The sequence below is a fragment of the Gopherus evgoodei genome, unplaced genomic scaffold (assembly GCF_007399415.2).
Source record: "Gopherus evgoodei ecotype Sinaloan lineage unplaced genomic scaffold, rGopEvg1_v1.p scaffold_35_arrow_ctg1, whole genome shotgun sequence".
NCBI classification, from domain to species: domain Eukaryota; kingdom Metazoa; phylum Chordata; order Testudines; family Testudinidae; genus Gopherus; species Gopherus evgoodei.
Genome location: NW_022060027.1, coordinates 2267590 through 2285975, shown reverse-complemented (window position 1 = coordinate 2285975; position 18386 = coordinate 2267590). Strand labels below are relative to the sequence as shown.

General features: G+C 48.9%; 1 protein-coding gene across 1 annotated transcript; it reads left to right on the top strand.

Moving 5' to 3' along the window:
* Nucleotides 1-15438: 15438 nt before the first annotated feature.
* On the top strand, nucleotides 15439-16371 carry LOC115641519 (olfactory receptor 13H1-like). Its single transcript, XM_030544724.1, has one exon. It carries the CDS (start codon nucleotides 15439-15441, stop codon nucleotides 16369-16371), a length of 933 nt encoding a protein of 310 aa, XP_030400584.1.
* Nucleotides 16372-18386: the final 2015 nt, after the last annotated feature.

Sequence of the window (18386 nt, the reverse complement as noted above, 5' to 3'; positions counted from 1 at the left end):
GCAGGACCTGGAGGGGTTTGCAACTTGTCACAGCATCACAGTGTGAGAGGGAGCCTGGATTAGAGGGACAGAGGACTCAGCAGTACCCCAATTCAGTTAGCACTCAGGGAACTCGTCACACTGGGGATCTGGTCCCACTGACTCCAATTGAGCTATGGCCGATTGACACCAGCTGGGGTCTTGTCCCAGGGTAGCTAGAAGAGCAATTTAAATCAGTAAAGGAGATCAGAGGATGGTGTAAAGGAAATTAGCCCCCCTGCCCTTCAGCACAAACCCTGGATCTACTCTACCCCATGTACTAATTTTATGGCCTTAAATGTTACCTCTGATTTTGGCCTGGAATATTCAATTCAAAACATATTGAGCATGGGCTGATTGCCCCAGGGGATCTGAGCATCTGAGCACTGCCTGCTGAACCAGTACCTGTGAGTGTCTCTGTGTCCATATCCCCTGCTAGAGGGGCTGGTCCCTGGGTGTGTGTGTATGTGTGTGTGTGTGTGCGTGTGTGCGTCTGTCCATCCCTGCTGCCCCCTGCTGGAGGGGCTGAGCCCTGCTCAGTGTGTGAGTGTATCCCTGCCGCTCTCTGCTGGAGGGGCTGCGCCCTGCTCTATGTGTGTATGTGTGTGTGTGTGTCCCTGCTGGAGGAGATGAGCCTTCTGTGTGTGTGTGTGTGAGAATGTTTATGGATATGGGGTGTTAGTCTGCACATGAGGTGCATGTGTTAGGGCTGTCGATTAATCACAGTTAACTCATGTGATTAACTAAAAAAAATGTTTGAGATTTCACATTTCCTGACATTCTTTCCGCACTTCCCATAATTCACCACCAGATGTCAGGGTAGAGCTCATCCTGACTCTGCTTACATAAATATTTGCACTCTAAAAATAATAAAATAAATAGTATTTTTGATTCACCTCATACAAATCCTGTAGTGCAATCGCTTTGTTGTGAAAGTGCAACCTACAAATGTAGATTTTTTTTGTTACATAACTGCACTCAAAAACAAAACACTGCAAAACTTCAGAGCCTAAAAGTCCACTCAGTCCTACTTCTTGTTCAGCCAATTGCTCAGACAAACAAGTTTGTTTACATGTACAAGAGGTAATGCTGCCTGCTTACTGTTTACAAGTCACCTGAAAATGAGAACAGGCATTCACATGTCACTTTTGTAGCCAGCATTGCAAAGTATTTACATGCCAGATATGTTAAACATTTGTATACTGTAAGGTTCCTCAGCCAGGGGAAGCAGCAGCCACTGGAGGTTTGAGGCCAAGGGAAGGGGACCCCTGCCCTGATGGGAGCTGCAGATCAGGCAGCATGAGGCCAGGTACCGGGGCCTGGGGGGGAATCAGGTGAGTAAAAAATTACAAGGCAGCTCCCCACAGTGATTTCCCAGGGGAGGGATGAAGGCTGTTCACAGAAGCAGTGACTCCCGTCTTCCCTCCACCCCTGCCAACAGATTTGGGAGGGGAGTGAAGCCGCCTGCTCAGACATGAACCCCCCACTATCAGGGCAGCTGGAGGCTTCCTCTGGGGGCAGCTGGGCCCATCAGTGGCCCCGGGGTGTGTGTGCCCTGGAGCTACCTGTGATGCTGGCCAGGAGCAAGGAGCATGGGAGGCGGGATACCAGGCTAGATGGCCCCATTGGCCTGAGCCAGTGTGTCCAGGCCTGGCTGGTGCCATGGCACCATGGGTGGTGGGAGGGGCTGGAAATGCCTTAGACAGACAGACAGACAGATGCTGGAGGAGCCTGGGACCGGTCAGCCTGGGTCAGAGCCAATGTCCACCTAAAGCAGTTGCCAGTCGCTGTGGGTGGATGGATGGATGGATGGATATAGAGGAGTGTGAGGGGGGGCAGGGATAGAGATAGCTAGACATAGGCAGGAGCAGCAGAAGTGACCTAAAAATGGGGAGGGGGCTACAGGCTCTCGTACTGACCTTTTCCCTAAGATCCTGCCCCCACATCACCTCTTCCCTCAAGGACCCCTCCCAAGCAGCATTTTCCTACCAAGACCCTGCCCCCCTACTTGCTCCTCTCCATCCCCTCCCACCCACCATTACCACCAGCAAAAAAGTAGTAGGGCCAATGCCCCCCAGTTCCTCCCTGTTGGTGCAGCACGGCAGAGGGGTGTGGGTGGGGATAGATGAGATTAGATGGGTGGGTGCATGGGACTGTGGTGATTTTCTGATCTCGGGGGCAGGAAGAAAGGAGGTGGGAGCCCTTATCCATCTAGCTGGACAGTGGCCCCCCGCCCCACCCCCTGAAGCAGCTGCTAACGCCGCCCCCCCCCTTTGTCACTCCCAGATTACACACAGGGCAACATCATCCATCTGGCCCTGGGCACCAGGGTCTTGCTGGCCCTGGCGCTGATCCTGGCCAAGGCTGCCCCAGGATGGAGGAGGGGCAGCGGGGTCACTGTCACCCCGAGTGAAGTGATGCCACATCATCAGGACAGAGCCGGAAGGACAAGTGCAACTGAACCTGTCTGAGCCAGCCCCGCTGACCGGCCCCCAAGGGTCCGGATGAGCCTGGGTTGGTGTGGGGCTGGGAGAAGGGCTGTGCCAGGGCCTTCATCTGGGGATGGCAGAAATGGCTAATGGCAGCAGGATGGGGAGCCTGCGCCACTGGGCACCTAGGGGAGAGCTCTGGGCCCTACAAGGTGGCTTGGGCCGTGGGGACATGGGGCGTCCTAGGGGCCATGGGGTGTCCTAGGGGCCATGGCTTGTGGACAGCACCCCCTGTACCTGTAGGCTCTGGGACAAGCTGCAACACAGCCACGCCAAAGAGGACGAGGGACCGTCCCGCCAGCCTGGGCCGCCTGGGGGTCATTCACACTGTTGTGCTGTTGAGCCTGCAAAGCGGCCCGGCTGCGAGCTCACATGTAGAGCCCATGGGCAAGTTCCCCAGCTGTTCCAAGGCCCCGAGAACCAGGGGAAACTGGGGACGACGATGAATGTTGTAACCCAAGCGAGAGAACCAGCAATAGATGCTGGGTTGGTCCCTGTCGACATGCTGGGGTAAAGCACAAGCTGGAACCAGGAGTCAATAGCCCCACATTGGAGGGAGGGATTTACAAAATAAAAATATATCTGCAGTCCGAGTTCTACAAATGAAACAGGATTTGAATCAGGCAGCGTCACCCCTTGACAGATGATACAAGCCGGTTACAGATCCTCAATACACAGACAGGACTAGCCTGGGACCAACTTTCCTCAGTTCCAAGTCTTTGTCCTCCAGATGTTCCTCCAGGTAGGGGGAAGAGAAGCTGAGGGATGATGTCATTTCCCTTCTTTTATATATTCTGCCAGCTTTCTAGAAAGATCTTTGCTGTGAGCCGGGGATCAGGCAGGCCTCATTTGTCCAGCAATCTCCATTGTACACAGTCACTGGGATAGTGGATTCATTCCTCAATGGGTGTGGATGAGCCATTGACACTGGCTGGCTGGTCCTTTGTTGCAGTTGAGAGGTTGGCTGTGGGTGTCTCCCAACCTCACAACACATTTCAGTAGCGCCACAGCAATGCTTCGTAACTTCCCATACCAGGATAGCACCTACAATTCAACAGGATATTAATGTTGAACAGATCAAGACTTAAAATGATGCTGCACAAGGCATAATTTGTACCCAACGCATCATAATTCCATCACAGTGGTGAATACGGGGGCTCCAGGGTGCTATCTTGAGGTACAAATTGTCACCCTCTGGTATCAATGCAGCGTGGCCAGGGCCTGGGCAGGCGGCCTGGGAGGTGTGAGGAACAGACTGTGAATTTCCTTCCGCTTGCAGAAGCAGCTATTTGTGGTGTCCCCGTGACCGCAGGGCGGGGTAACTAGTTTCCGTTTACCGTCCCCATTTTTACTTGTTTTTTTATAAGTTGCTGTGTAATAAATTGTATGTGCTCTGAACTCTATGTAATGATCAGTGGGTCAGAGAAGTGACCTGCCCTAAGTGACCATTACAAGACTGGGGGTCAAGCCCCCAGGGATCTGGGGCTCAGCCTTGCCAGGGCTACGAGGACTCTGCTTCACGGAAGGGAGGAAGGGGAGCCCTCGAGGTCAGGCAGGCCTCTGGGTAAAGGGAGTGGGAGCGAGGACTCAGATCCTTTCACTAACCAATCCCACCGGGGCAGGTATAAGCCAGGAAAGTTCCCTACAATAGCGGGACCCTATCCCCGCTTACACTAGGAGCGGAGTCAGTGGCCGCTCTGCCTGTTCGACCAGAGAGTGAAATGAACCGGTTCCTCTCCCCACAGCCCAGCTGGTCTGGACACAAGTGGCTCTGCTCCAGTGACTCCTGAAGGAGCGAGACTAGGAGCTGGGCTGACTCCGGCTTTTGGCCGCGGTCGCTCAGCCCCCGTTTCAATAGACAGGCCGGATGTGATTCCTTGTCCATGAGGTTAACCCAAAAGCTTTGCCTGTGAGTGGCTGCTGCTGGGGGTTTGTCCAGGAGCCGAGTAGAGCCAGGGGCTCGGTTAGAAACGAGCCCTACCCCCCGGCCTGTGTAACGCTGGTGAGGGAGAGAGTTTCCCACCCCTCTGAGCTCTCTGGGCCTGTGAGACACTCTGCAAAGAGCAGCCGGGATGGGGGAGTTTGGGGAACAGGCCGACAGCAGGGGGTGGGGAGGATTAGAGGGGAGACCGGCTGAGGTCAGGGAGGGAGTGGGGGGCAGGAATTTGAGGGGACACAGAAAGGGGGCAGGTGGGTGGGTGTTAGAGAGGAGACATGAAGGGCGTTGGAGGGGAGACATGCTATGGTTGGGGAGGTCATGGCGGGGCAGGGCAGGGGGTTGAGGAAATGGGGATAGGGGTTGGGTGGGTGAGTGTCAGAGGGGAGACATGACGGGCGTTGGAGGGGAGACACGCTATGGTCAGGGAGGTCGCAGCGGGGCAGGGAAAGGGATGGGGCAGGCGGGGAGATGGGCCGAGGTCAGTGCTGGGTGTAGGGGACAGAAGTTTGAGGAGACATGGGACAGGGCAGAAAGGAGATGGGATGGGATTAGGGGGGCAGAGGTTGGATGGGGATGGGCAAGGGTGGGGGAAGGGCTCCCCTCTCACACAGTCAGGGTGGGTGAATGGTGGGGATTGTTTTCCTGCCAAAACTCTGGCTGAGCTGGGGCACTTCTGGCTGGGTGGAGAAGGAGCGAGAAGCAGGTGACGCCCCCCCATGGCCATGGGGCAGATACTCCCTGAAACGCTCATGAGTGGGGAACCCAGGCATCCCCCCAACCACTGGGGGCAGATTCGATTGTTCTCCCTCCCCCACCACTGTCCTGCCTGCCCCTGCCCCCTAATGTTTAACCTATATTCTTTCACCCCCTATATTCCCCTTCCCCCCACAGCCCTTCCTCCCAGCCCAGGTAAGTGCCATTTCCCCAAAGGCAGCCTGGCGCCAAGCCCACCAGGGCCTCTGAGAGATGGTGGCCATATTAACTGAGGGTGGGGATGGGCATTAGAAGGGAAATGGGGCAGGGGGAGGGTGTGAGGGGGGAAAATGGGGGGGAATTGAAGGGGGTAGGATGGGAGATGGGGGGACAAGTGTGTTTGGGGGGTGTTAGTTGTGGGCAAATCTGCTGCTTGTCCCCCTCCTGCTCCATGGGTCTGAGAGAAGCTGAGGGTGGAGTCTCCCAGGTGGTTAGGAGGTGGCTGGTGAGCAGAGGGGTCGGGGATTTAAGAAGCCCCATTGGGACCACCGGCTGGGCTCCTGAACCATCTTCTAACATTGCCCTTGAGTCAGGGCTGACACCTGCCCCACTGACCTCCTGGTTCTTTTTTAATCCAGAGAGAAAGTTTCCCAAACCCTCCCTGTCCGTGAGCCCCCGGTGGGTGACTGAGCTGGGGGTGAAACATCACCTTCCGGTGCGTGTGTGGGCAGCCAGGCCTGAGGTCTGTTCTGAGTAAAACTGGAACCCATATAAAGACTTGGGACCCTTCTGGGAATGAGGCTGAATTTCCCATCACCAGTGTGGGACGGGGCCATGGAGGCAGTTACACCTGCCAGTATCACACCACATCACAAACCCTTGACTGGTCGGAGCCCAGCGACCCCGTGCAGCTGGTGGTTGTAGGTGAGGGGCCCAACTCAGCATCGCTACTCCCGGCCCCACAGCCAGTTGGACGCTCACGGGAGCTCAGACCCCAATGGGACCCTCAGAGCAAGACTCCGCCCTGAGCCATGGGCCCAGCAGAGGGGACGCCCATCCGGGAGCAGGGAAGGAGTCAGTGGGGGGTTCCCAGCCACTGCAGATTTGAGAACAAGACGTGTGATCCCAGCCCCCAGGGGACCCTCAGGTGTCACTTACCCTACCTGTGCCTCCATTTCCCCGTGTACGAATGGGGGATAATCATATTTCTTGCAGCTGGTGTCTGGTTAGACAGTCAGGGCTTGGCTTTAGGCCGGGGGCTTTTTCTCACTGTGTCTGAGGAGCCTCCAGCACTTCTGACTTCCAGCCCCTCCCACCAGTCTAACCACTTGTTATAACTTATTCCCAGATTCTGGACCTTAGCGTCCAAAATATGGGGGTTAGCATGAAAACCTCCAAGCTTAGTTACCAGCTTGGACCTGGTACCTGCTGCCACCACCCAAAAAATTAGAGTGTTTTGGGGCACTCTGGTCCCCCTGAAAAACCTTCCCTGGGGACCCCAAGACCCAAATCCCTTGAGTCTCACAACAAAGGGAAATAATCCTTTTTCCCTTCCCCCCTCCAGATGCTCCTGGAGAGATACACAGACACAAGCTCTGTGAAACTGCACAGAGACTCCCCCCTCTCTGTTCCCAATCCTGGAAACAAAAAGTACTTTCCTATTCCCCCCAGAGGGAATGCCAAATCAGGCTAGCAATCCAACACACAGCTCTCCCCTTGATTTCTTCCTCCCACCAATTCCCTGGTGAGTACAGACTTAATTTCCCTGAAGTAAAGAAAAACTCCAACAGGTCTTAAAAGAAAACTTTATATAAAAAAGAAAGAAAAAATACAAATGTTCTCTCTGTATTAAGATGATACAACACAGGGTCAATTGCTTAAAAGAATATTGAATAAACAGCCTTATTCAAAAAGAATACAAATCAAAGCACTTCAGCACTTATATTCATGCAAATACCAAAGAAAAGAAACCATAGAACTTACTATCTGATCTCTTTGTCCTTACACTTAGAAACAGAAGACTAGAAAGTAGAAAGTACTTCTCCAAAGCTCAGAGAAGCAGGCAGGCAGACAAAAGACTCAGACACCCACTTCCCTCCACCCAAAGTTGAAAAAATCCGGTTTCCTGATTGGTTCTCTGGTCAGGTGTTTCAGGTGAAAGAGACATTAACCCTTAGCTATCTGTTTATGACACCACTAGACCACACTCTCCTCCCAGAGCTGGGGAGAGAACCAGGAGTCCTGGCTCCCAGCCCTGCTGTTCTAAACTGCACTCTCTTCTGGCTCTCAGTCCTCTGCTGTAGCCACTAGCCCATCAGCCCTCCAAGGCACTGAGCCAGGCTGACATCCCCTGGGTGGTCGTGTGGCCTAGTGGGCAGAGTGCTTGGACTGGGACTCTGGAGACCTGGCTGCCATTCCTGGTATGGCTGTGATTTTCTGGGGCACCTTGGCTGACTCTCTGCAAGTTTGATTCAGTTTCCCCCTCTTTGCCTCAGTTTTCCCCTCTGTAAAATGGGGCTGGTTCCCCTGCCCCCCTCTGTAAAGCACTGTGAGATCTGGGGGTGAAAAGTGCTGGGGAGGAGCCAGGTATTGTTGTACCAGACACAGTCAGGTCCTGCCCAGTGCCACCATCCTGAGAGCAGCAGGTTTCCAGCCCCTAACAGAGATGACAACTGCCGGTTACAAGACAGCGGCTGTGAGGGCCTGTGGGTCTGACCTATGGAGAGGATACTGGCTAGATGGGCCCAGGGTGTGAGCCCATGACGCAGGGTTGGGGAGCGGGAACACCGGGCTGGGGGGGTCCCATTAAGTAGATAGACGGGTACAGAGATTTTGTTCCATTACAAACTCAGTTCCTCTCTAGGCAGGAATCAGGACAGGTCAAATGTTTCCCAACAAAACTTTATTTCAATGGAAAATTGGGTTTTTAACCAAACAAAAACTGTAGCACAAAACATCCATTCTCCTTTAGGTTTTTTTGATATTTCTTCAGCAAACCAAAACTTTTTGTCAAAACCGCTCAGCCCCATAGTTACCAAACCTGAAAATTTTGGCTGAAAACCCAAAATGTTCCATTTTTGCAAGAAAAAATAAAAAGCATTTGTAGAAAGCAAAATGTTGTGTGACCCAGCGTGCCTGGGGCAGCCCTCACTGGAAATGTCTAGGTCAGGGCAGGCTGCAAAGGGAGATCAGATCCTCCCAAGAGAGGTGGGTAATGCTGACGTTAAATCTCCCAACCAGTCACAAAGTGTGCATCTGATCCCCTACCCTTGTTATCAATTAGCAAAAAAAGGAGCCCCACAACCCCCTTTCATAGAATATTAGGGTTGGAAGGGACCTCAGGAGATCATCAAGTCCAACCCCCTGCTTAAAGCAGGGCCAGTTCCAAATTCCTCAAGGATTGAACTCACAAGCGTGGGTTTAGCAGACCAATGCTCAAACCACTGGAAGGCTTAGAGTTCTGTCCAGAGGCAGCCCCTGCCTGCCTTGCTGAGTCATAAGGTGTATCTGCCTTTGCAAAATGGGTCAGCTGTATAGCTCAGTGGTTCCCAAACTTGCTGTGCAGCTTGTGCAGGAAAAGCCCCTGGCGGGCCGGGTCGGTTTGTTTACCTGCCACGTATGCAGGTTTGGCTGATCGTGGCTCCCAGTGGCCGTGGTTTGCTGCTCCAGGCCAATGGGAGCTGCTGGAAGCAGCGGCCAGTACATCCCTCAGCCCTTGTCAGGTAAACAAACTGGCCCGGCCCGCCATAGGCTTTCCCTGCACAAGCAGCGGAACAAGTTTGGGAACCACTGGTACAGCTGATGGTCCTTAATGGGCAAGGTGCTGTACATTATTTATTCTGGAAGCATCTAGAAGCCCCAGTCATGGCCCCATTGTGCTAACTGCTATACAAACCCAGGACAATCAGACTATCCCTGCCCCATAAACATATGAACCAGATGGCTCTCCATTCCTGTCCACTCTAGCAGTTCCCGTGGTTTCTAATCTCCCACAATTCCCTGCTGCCAGCTTCTGAGCTAGGAAATGTGGTTCACGTACCCAGAAAACATTTTGCAACAGAACTGGACCAGGACAATGCAGGGCAGACCTGCAATTCTTTTGGCACTGATCAGCATGGCTTGGAATTGTTCTGGGGGCACAGGGGCGGTGGAGGGGTCAGCATGGCTGCAGTACACTCAGTGAACTTTTTCTGCATAAGGTGACTCGTTACCAGCCTTTCAGTGCCAAGCGGTTCGATTTTCTATTGCTTGGACGCCGCTTACTCTGCCTTGCACATCTGCTGCGAATTCAACTCAAAAATTGACACCAGGTTCAGGCTAATTTCTGCTTTGGGATTCAAACTCCCTGGAGAATCAATTTGTGAATCGTCTCATTATGCTCAAGATCCTACGCTTAGAACCTTTGTCAAGCGTATAAAGATCTTCAGAAAATGTAACTTTCTTCTAGTTCATCTGAGCTCCCAAATTCTCTGCAGGCTGAGAAAATGAACGAATCTGCTAAGCATAGTGGTTAGAAGGTGTCTCAGGCCTGTCTCCTCTGATCTAGCAAGGGATGCTTTCTATGTCATTTCCTTATTGAGTTGGTCTCTGCTCTTCCATTTCCAATGTGCATGCCATCTGGACAAGCCCAGGAGTCTGGGTCCTTGTCTAGGACTTGCAGAAGGCACTGGAATTTGCACACAGGAATGGGGTCTGGAATAGAGGCTAAATTATATGGAGAATCCTCCTGCTAAAATGATCAGCCAAAATTAATTTGATCAGCGATAGAAATCTTTTTTGGTACTTAAAATAATCATCTCTGCTTTAACCCACCCAAACCTATGGTGTTCCAAGCACCTGACTTTATGGGGATGCATTCTTCCAGTGACAGCCCGGAATTGCCTCAATATTGACTGGCTTTCACATCTGAAAAGATAAACGACTCTTAATTTCACACTTGCTTTCACTGGCACCCAGTCCCAGAAACCGGAAAATTTTTCATTTTTTCCTGTCCCAAGTTTCTCATGACTCTTCCATGTGATTCTGCAGGATGCAAATTCCCAGGACATGCTTCTGCGAATCTCCTGGCCTCTGTGAATCCTGGGGCGATGGAATGAGGTGAGTAACTGGGATTTTTCCTTCACTCCATGTGCAGAACTGCACCTGTTTGATCCGGTGTATATATTTTTGTTCTGGTTTTCTCTTTTTCATTCCTACATAGATCAGAAAGGCATTTTGGTACACTTAATTGGAAACGATCATTTATTATTATTGTTTTATTTATTAAATATGATATGTGGTCCCATCAGTAGAATCATGTAGGACTGGAAGGGACCTCGATAGGTTGTCTAGTTCAGTCCCCTGTACTCAAGGCGGGATTACATGCTTGTTCGATTGGGGCCTATTTTTCTTAAAACCACACTGGCTGTCATTAATGATCCTACCATCTACAATTTCTTTCCTGGTTGCACAATAAGAAACTGGAATTGGAGGCTTGATTTCTGGCCAGTCATGATCTATACTCACCTACCTGGGGAGGAAATATCTGATCAGCAGCAGCTTTTCCAGCAGAAAAAGGCATCAAGAGATGTGATGGTTGAAAGCAGAAATGAGAAAAAAATCAGCCTTGAAATAAGGCACAAATGTTGAACCATGAGGCTGATTAACCTATGGGACAATTCACTAAGGGACAAGGGGGATTTTCCGTTGCTTGAAGTTTTTAAATCAAGACTGGTCTAGCTTGATCTGGTCTGGGTTTAAAGCAGGGATGACCAGGGAAGTTCTCAGGCTTGTGTTATATTGGGAGTCAGACTAGATCAGGGGTAAGCAACCTATGGCACGGCACGTGAGCTGATTTTTCATTAAAAGCAGCAAAGAATCCTGTGATACCTTATAGACTAAGAGACGTTTTGGAGCATGAGCTTTTGTGGGTGAATACCCACTTCGTCGCATGCATGCGACGAAGTGGGTATTCACCCACGAAAGCTCATGCTCCAAAACGTCTCTTAGTCTATAAGGGTCCACAGGATTCTTTGCTGCTTTTACAGATCCAGACTAACATGGCTACCCCTCTGAGACCTGATTTTCATTGGTACTCACACTGCCTAGGTCCTGGCCACTGGTGCGGGGGGCTCTGCATTTTAATTTAATTTTAAATGAAGCTTCTTAAGCATTTTAAAAACCTTCTTTACTTTACATACAACAATCGTTTAGTTTTATATTATAGACTTATAGAAAGAGACCTTCTAAAAACGTTAACATGTATCACTGGCACCGAAACCTTAAATTCGAGTGAATAAATGAAGACTCGGCACAGCACTTCTGAAAGGTTGCCGACCCCTGGATTAGATGATCAAAGTGGTCTCGTCCAGTCTTAGAATCTTTGACATTAGTTCCCTGGCGTATTTTCACATACTGAAGCAGCGATTGGGAACTTTTAGTGTGTGGGGGCAGGTTTGAATGGCCAGTAAGTGCACAGCAAGCTAGCGGGCTGCAGATTTACACACCGGCTGGCAGTGCGCTTGTAGAACTGATAAATGAAATTGTTTTTAATTGTTCACTTTATTAATGTAACTTCTATTCACCATTCACTACACTTGCCTACACTGTAACTTCTGTTCCATATTGTAATTTAAACCCCATTTTAAAACACTCACTCCATTTTGTAAGAGCTTCCTCCAACCTTCATTTTTGCAAACCCTGCTGTAATCTTATTAGTTTAGTTTAGATGTGTGAATGAGGTACGTATGAATGACAGAATCAACCTCCAGCCCCAGCCTGTCCTGATGAGATAAAGTTCAAATACCAACGGCTGAAGACCTAGACAACAGCCCTAAACAAAGTAAGAAGCATCCACCCTAAAAAGAAAAGGACAACAGAACAACAGAAGGAAGATCAAAGCCAGGTTCAAGGCTGAAAGTCACGCCTGCAATTGATGGGTGATCAATCTAAACCCAGAGGCAGCGTGACACAGCAAGACCTATAGACTTTGAATCCAAACTAAAAGCCTATAAAACAGAAGGGTGAGAGGAGAGACTCTGGGTAACATTCTGCTGCCAACATGGAAGAACATCGGTACCTGTCCAACAGAGATCCAGCTTGGCCTTGTGCCCGGCTTTCCTGGCCAGTTAGCCGCCACAAGCTACGAACCCAAGCTGCAAAATCAAGCCATGAACTTAAGCTATCTTCAGGACTGGTAACTATGCAGCAGCTGCAGAACACCTGATGAATGTGGGTATGTGTGTGAATATGTGTGTGTGTGTGTGTGTGTGTAGGCATTAGATATAATGTGAATGTGTGTGTGTGTGTGTGTGTGTGTGTGTGTGTGTGTGTGTGTATAAGAATTAAGATATTAGTTATTAGTCATAAATCAAATTGTTATCATAATAAATGTGGTGTCTTTGTCTTGTCCCCTTTAATAAGATCCTGCTGGTTTTTACTGGTCTAATATAATTGGTATAACACGCTGAGGCTGTATCTACTCGGTGGCTGCTATTATTATTAACCCTCTGCAGTACCGTAGTGTGGATGCTTCCACTCAACGGTAGAGAGTTTTACTGATGATTTAGTTAACCCATCTATTCCATAGGTGATACCATCTTGACAGAAGAATTCTTACGTCGGAGTAGCTGTGTCTACACAGGAGGTTAGATCAACCTAACTATGGAGCGCAGGCTGCAAAATTTTTCACAGCCCTGAACACCATAGTGAGGTTGATCTAATTTTCGATATAGAACATAAGAGTGGCCACATTGGATCAGACCAAAGGTCCATCCAGCCCAGTATCCTGTCTTCCAACAGTGGCCAGTGCCAGGTGCCCCAGAGGGAATGAACAGAACAGGTAATCATCAAGTGATCCATACTCTGTTGCTCATTCCCAGTTTCTGGCAAACAGAGGGTAGGGAATGTGAAAAGATGTTGCTCTATTTTTCATCAATATTACTTTTGTCAGGTGATTTCTTTTTTTAACCTTATCAGGGAAAGTAGTTTGTAAAGTTGGTTGTTTGTAAGACTGATGTTTGTAAAACTGAGAATCTATTCTAATAACAGCAACAGCTGTGTGAATCACTGATTGTTTTTTGAGTCACTGGCTGTCCCAATTTTATTAAAAAATGCAGGTTTGGGTCAATCTGAAAAAGAAACATTATGAAGTTTTTGGTGGATCAAAAAATAAAATCAATCTGCATTTCAGGCGGAACTCAACATGTTTAGTTTCAATTCAAAGCATCTGTGAATGTATATTTAGTTATTTTTAATAAAATTAAAGGAAATTCCAAACCAAAATGTCATTCCAAATTGAAAATTTCTTTCACTTTGGGAAAATTGTAAAAACAATTTTTTTTTACTTTTTCAGGGTGTTTTGGTTTCGTTCTCCCCCACCCTCCCGACGTCAGCAATTTGGTGACACCAACACAAGTTACTGAAATCTGTTGTTTCATTTCACCCAAAAAAGTTTCAGCTGGAAGATTTCCTCCATCTGTAATAACCCTTGTCCATTTACACTGTAAGTTGCATGGGAAAGAGACTATTGCTAGAGCACTTAGCACCCTCCAGGAAGTGATTTTGGTTTGAACATAAGAACATAAGAGCGGCCAGACTGGGTCAGACCAGAGGTCCATCCAGCCCAGTATCCTGTCTTCCAACAGTGGCCAATGCCAGGTGCCCCAGAGGGAATAAACAGATAACATCAAGTGACCCATCCCCTGTCGCACATTCCCAGCTTCTGGCAAACAGAGGCTAGAGACACCATCCCTGTCCATCCTGGCTAATAGCCATTGATGGAGCTATCTAGTTCTTTTTTGAACCCTGTTATAGTCTTGGCCTTCACAACATCCTCTGGCAAAGAGTTCCACAGGTTGACTGTGCATTGGGTGAAGAAAAACTTCCTTTTGTTTGTTTTAAACCTGCTGCCTATTCATTTCATTTGGTGGCCCCTAGTTCTTGTGTTATGAGAAGGAGTAAATAGCACTTCCTTATTTACTTTCTCCACACTAGTCATGATTTTATAGACTTCTATTGTATCCCCACCTTAGTCATCTCTTTTCCAAACTGAAAAGTCCCAATCTGATTAATTTCTCCTCATACGGCCATTCCATTCTGCTAACCATTTTTGTTGCCCTTTTCTGAACCTTTCCAATTCCAATGTATCTTTTTTTAGATGGGGCGACCACATCTGCATACAGTATTCAAGATCTGGGTGTACCATGAATTTATACAGAGGCAATATGATATTTTCAGTCTTATTATCTATCCCATGGGTAGGCAACCTATGGCATGTGTACCGAAGGCAGCTGATTTTCAGTGGCACTCACACTGCTTGGGTCCTGGCCACCAGTCCGGAGGCTCTGCCTTTTAATTTAATTTTACATGAAGCTTCTTAAATGTTTTAAAAACCTTATTTACTTTACATACAACAATAGTTTAGTTATGTATTATAGGCTTATAGAAAGAGACCTTCTAAAAACGTTAAAATGTATTACTGGCACGCAAAACCTTAAATTAGAGTGAATAAATGAAGATTTGGCACACCACTTCCAAAAGGTTGCTGACCCCGATCTATTCCTTTCTTAATGATTCCCAACCTTTTGTTAACTTTTGTGACTGCCGCTGCACATTGAGTGGATGTTTTCAGAGAACTATCCACAATGACTCCAAAATCAAAGAAACATAGAATCATAGAATATCAGGGTTGGAAGGGACCTCAGGAGGTCATCTAGTCCAACCCTCTGCTCAAAGCAGGATCAACACCAACTAAATCATCCCAGCCTGACCTTAAAAACCTCTAAGGAAGGAGATTCCATCACCTCCTAGGTAACCTATTCCAGTGCTTCACCACCCTCCTAGTGGAAAAGTTTTTCCTAATATCCAACCTAAATCTCCCCCACTGCAACTTGAGACCATTACTCTTCGTTCTTTCTTGAGTGTTAACAGCTAATTTAGACCCCATCATTTTCTATATATAGTTGGGATTATGTTTTCCAATGTGCATTGCTTTGCATTTATCAACATTGAATTTCATCTGCCATTTTGTTGCCCCATCACCCAGTTTTGAGAGATCATTTTGTAGCTCTCCGCAGTCTGCTTGGGACTTAATTATCTTCTGTAGTTTTATTTCAGGTGCTAGTGCAATATAAATAACTGTACTTGGTACGTTTCAGTATTGTGCACAGCATTGTGTAGACTATTCCAGAAAACCGTCCATTTGCACATAATGCCCGGCTTTGCTGACTTTGCATGGCATGATGTCTCTCCTGTTGTTAGCCTTCAATGTAGTAACCATTCCTCCTCTCTCTTGGCAGATGAGCCCTGGACTGTGGTACCATGGAAGGAGACAATAACTCTGTGGTGACTGAATTCATCCTTATAGGAATTTCTGGTGGCCTTCATGTGAAGTTCACCCTCTTTGGCTTCCTTTTTGCAATCTACCTACTGACCCTGGTCGGAAACACTCTCCTGATCCTACTTACCAGAGTGGACCTCCGACTCCACACCCCCATGTACTTTTTCCTCAGTAACTTGTCCTTCTTAGATATCTGCTATATCACCATCAATGTCCCTCAGTTGATGGTCCATTGCCTCTCCAAGAGACCCTCCATCTCCCTGGGCAGGTGCTTGGCTCAGATGTACATCTCACGCTTCTTGGGGATAACTGAGTGCCTTCTGCTGGCTGTGATGGCTTATGACCGCTGGGTGGCCATCTGCAAGCCACTGCGCTATACCCTCGTCATGAGCAACAGGGTCTGCCTCCAACTGGCAGCCATGTCATGGAGTGGCAGTTTCCTCCTGTGCCTGTCTGATTTCCTGGCCAAGCAACCTCGTTTTTGTGGGCCCAACGTCATCAACCACTTTGCTTGTGAGCTCCAGTCCATGCTGAAGCTGGCCTGTTCGGATACCCGCAGTAACCAAATTGTGATGATCAGCACCAGCGTCCTGGTCCTGTTGGTGCCCTTTTCCTTCATCCTTGTGGCCTATGTCCACATCATTGTGGCTGTGCTGAGGATCCACTCTACCCAGGGCAGGACCAAGGCCTTCTCCACCTGTGCCTCCCACATCACTGTGGTGGCCTTGTTTTATGGGGCAGCCATTTTTGTGTATCTGCGGCCTCAGTCCAAATCTTCCGTGGATCAGGACAAGTACATTTCCCTCTTTTACGGAGCAGTCACTCCGGTTCTAAACCCTCTGATCTACAGCCTGAGAAACAAGGATGTGAAGGAGGCGCTGAGGAAGTTGGCAGGAGCGAAAATGAATTGCTGAGAGCTTCCGAGAGCTTTGATTCCTTTCTCCCATGTGTGCTTCAGAGCCTTCTTCATGTGCCTCCTGACTTAACAGTAGAGATGCTCGGGGTAGGGAGTTGTAGAGGAACCTGATGCCTGACCTAAACAACGTTGGATGGTGAAGAAAGGATTCCAAGTTCCCAGACTGAGGCAGTCTTTATTTGTTCAAGTTTCGCCTCGCATCTCTTTCTGTAGTAAATTATAAGTGAGTAGAATAAAGGAAGATGGGAAGAACAGGGAATCTTTTGGTGCAGAAGTGTCAAAATGTTATGTCTGACACTAACCTGTCTTCCCCTGAGCACTACTGTTAATCATGGGGAAATACTTCTCTGTGGGCTGAAATATATTTCCCCAAGGTATATGCTGGTCACATGTTGTGATGGGTTCAGTCACAGAGACCCTGTAGCAAGGCCGAAGGCTCACCGGCGTGGCTCCTCCTGCTGGTTGTCTGGGAATTAACTCTTTTCCAGTCTCAGAGCCCCCTCTGCTGGCCGGTGTCTCGCCTATGTCAGGCCCTGTGTCCCTCTCAGACACTGGTGACCTTTATATTGGGGTTCTGCCACAGAAGTCCTCACACTCTGGGTCTTCTCTCCCAGGGAGACCCCCCAACCCTGTACACCCACTTTGCCTCAGTGGCTACTGCCAGTAATCATCTAGCTCTCATTCACTAGGGCAGACTGCAGCCTGTAAGGGCCACTTATCACTGGCAAGGGGGGTTGGACCAGCTGCCTAGCCCTGGGCAACACATCTGCCGCCCCAGTACCTCTTTAGGCCCCCAAAAAGGCCTGCAGGAGAGTTGCCAGTCTGGAGCTCCCCAGCTCCTCATGCCCTTCCCCAGCACTGTTTTGCTCCAGGTACCCTGTGCTTCCATGCAGCCAGGCTCTTCTCACTCCAAAGCTAGAGGGAGACTCCTCCAGCTCCTGGCCCCCCCAGCCCCTTATCAGGGCCAGCTGGGCCCTAATTGAGCTGGCCACAGCTATGGTCAGTTACTTCCTCAGCTGCTCTCACTCCTTATCCCAGCCGCAGCCCTCTGCAGGGCTGCTTTTAACCCCTGTTCTGCTGGAGTGGGGCAGCTGCCCCACTACAGACACCCTTGGGACTGTCAACTGATGTGCTGAAATTACCTCTGAGCCCGTTTTTTCTGCCAGTTTGGGCCTCCAGAACCCTGCCTTGTTGAGCCAGACATGCTAGCCTGCTGCAACACAGACCGAGGGTTTCCAGCCATGCCCCCAAAGCTGCAGACTTAACTGAAAACAGCTCAGCAGGTCACCTATCTCCAGCACCCAGACACCCAGCTCCCCATGGGATCCAAACGCCAAATAAATCCATTTTACTCTGTATAAATCTTATACAGGATACACTTATAAACTGTCCGCCCTCTATAACACTGATAGAGAGATATGCACAGGTGTTTGCTTCCCCCAAGTATTAATCACTTACTTTGGGTTAATTAATAAATAAAAGTGAGTTTATTAAGTATAAAAAGTAGGATTTAAGTGGTTTCAAGTAATAACAGACAGAACAAAGTAAGTTACCAAACAAAATAAAACAAAACACACAAGTCTAAGCCTAATACATTAAGAAACTGATTACAGGTAAATCTCACTCTCAGAGATGTTCCAATCAGCTTCTTTCACAGACTAGACTCCTTCTTAATCTGGGCCCAATCCTTTCCCCTGGTACAGTCCTTGTTAGTTTCAGCTCAGGTGGCAACTAGGGGACTTCTCATGACTGGCAGCCCCTTTTGTTCTGTTCTGCCCCCTTTTATCTTCGGCACAAGTTGGGAATCCGTTGTCTCCCTCTGGGTTCCCACCCCTCCTTCTAAATGGAAAAGCACCAGGTTAAAGATGGATTCCAGTATCATGCGACATGTAAGCCTTCATTACTCACTGGCTGGCACCCATGTATACAGGAAGGTTTGCAAGTAAACAGAGCCATTTACAAGTCATTTATTCTGAAGCACCCTTAATGGCTTCAGTAATACAAGTTATATTT